Source organism: Buceros rhinoceros, unplaced genomic scaffold (assembly GCF_000710305.1).
Source record: "Buceros rhinoceros silvestris isolate BGI_N320 unplaced genomic scaffold, ASM71030v1 scaffold2312, whole genome shotgun sequence".
Taxonomy (NCBI): Eukaryota; Metazoa; Chordata; class Aves; order Bucerotiformes; family Bucerotidae; genus Buceros; species Buceros rhinoceros.
Window position 1 is genome coordinate 140,842 of NW_010398345.1, and position 1,810 is coordinate 142,651.

Consider the following 1,810-nt stretch of genomic DNA (forward strand, 5'->3'; position numbering starts at 1 on the left):
TCGACTCAGTCACAATTACGGGGATTTGATACCTGAAATATCACTGTGTCTCTAGTTCCCTTAGAACAACCACAGCAAAAGAAAAAAAAAAGTCGCTCTAAGAGGTATCGTATGTGTGAGCATATGTGGACATGTGGATGCCGTTTGCTGCTGCGCTGAGACGAGCGGCATGTCAAAGACAAGCAGCCTGAGAGGTGACTTAAGTTTACTCATTGACCACCAAGTCTCACCATCACCATTTGAAACATAAACTTTATTGCAACAAAGAATTAAAAATAGTACATCTGAAAGAGTTGCAGAGTGCATGTCATTAAAGAACTAGTCAGAAATCACAACTCAAGCAAATCATGTACAATTGGAACAGAAAGTTTTATTAAAACAACTGGAAATCAAACTCAAATTTTCCTTGTTTAATTTCACCATAACCGTGGATTGTGTATTTACAGTCTTCGCCTCTTGTGGTGAAGGTTCTGCTCAGGGTGGGGGGGCTAGGAAGAAGGCAGGGATGGATGGGGAAGAGAGATGGATTTCAAAAGCTAACAGGATGTGAAAGTTTTCCAGAAGAAGTTCTTGCAGCCTGCTTTGCGTTCTCGGGGCGCCAGAGCGGGGTTTGAGTTAGCCGAGCGCTCCAGCTCCAGTCTCACTTCATCCTGCTCACCCCCTCGGGACAAGTCCTCAGACTCCAGGGCTTCATTTTCTGTCTGGCTTGGCTCTGAGAGCAATTCTGCCAAAAAGTACTTGGCCAGTTCCTTGGGGGAGAAGAGCGAGAGAGAGAGAGAGAGAGAGAGAGAGAGCACAATTACTCCTTGGCTTTTGGGGGCTCATCACTTTGTCCCTCTAAGAGACCTTTGTGCCCAGATTGGACATGCAGGACTCCAGGGGAGAAGAGGAGCCCTGGCTTTCTGCAGAGCCCAGCCTGACAGCTGCTACACACCATCTGCACCTATGGAACAAAGCGGAGCAGAAGAGCGCTGACATCTACCTGGTATGGGGAAGGGACTGCTGTCTTGGCCGTGGTAGGGAATGAACTCATCTGAGCACTACATCACCTTCCCTTCCCACTGCTCCAGCACACCATGCTGGGCTCAGGGAGGATGCCGCAACGCTGCTGCTAAAGCCACCAGGGAAAGGTATTTGGGGGACCTCACAGTGGAGGCTGAGTTGGGTCACCCTCTCACTGGGGGTTATCTTTTGTCTTGTCTTGAGGATAAGAACACCCTCCTGCTGCACCGGGGCAGCTGCCTTGGGTCAGTGTCCCCGAGAAGCCCTGGAGAGCTTCATCAGGAGCTTTGCCCTCTGCCCCAGCAGAAGCTGCTTCTCGTCCCGTGCCAGCACCCAGATGGGCTGGGTTTGGGTTGGGAGGTTGTCTCTCCTTCCCACCCCCAGCTGCCCATCCTGTCCCTGTCTCCCAGCAGGGAGCCAGTGGTTCTGTTGGGGAATCGGGATCTGTGGCAAGCAACTGGGGACACTGAAATGGGGCACTGGGGATGTCCAGTGAGGAACTGGAAGTTTGCACTGAGGGTACTAGGGTGCCCAGTGGGGAACTGGAGGTGTCTCTAGCAAGGAAGCTAAGATACGCAACGGGGGTGCCAGGAGCTCTGCTGGGAAAGTGGAGGGTCTGCATCTGGGAAACGGGGTTTTTTAGAGGAAAAGGGGGGTCTGCAGTGGAGAAGCAAGGGTCTGAAGCGGACAAGCGGGGATCTGCGGTGGAAAAGCGGGGATCTGCAGGAGGGCTGTCGGGGTGCCCGAGGGGTGCCCGAGAGGTGCCCGGAGTGGCCGCCCCGTCGCGGGGCTCTCACCTGCTTCCCGG

The 1,810-nt window shown here is 53.2% G+C and overlaps 1 protein-coding gene across 1 annotated transcript; it reads right to left on the reverse strand.

Moving 5' to 3' along the window:
* Nucleotides 1-232: 232 nt before the first annotated feature.
* Nucleotides 233-749, reverse strand: SST (somatostatin; the record flags this gene model as incomplete). The annotated part of the gene is made up of 1 exon (XM_010131072.1): nt 233-749. A coding segment is annotated over one exon (213 nt), but the record flags the coding sequence as incomplete, so codon positions are not given.
* Nucleotides 750-1,810: the final 1,061 nt, after the last annotated feature.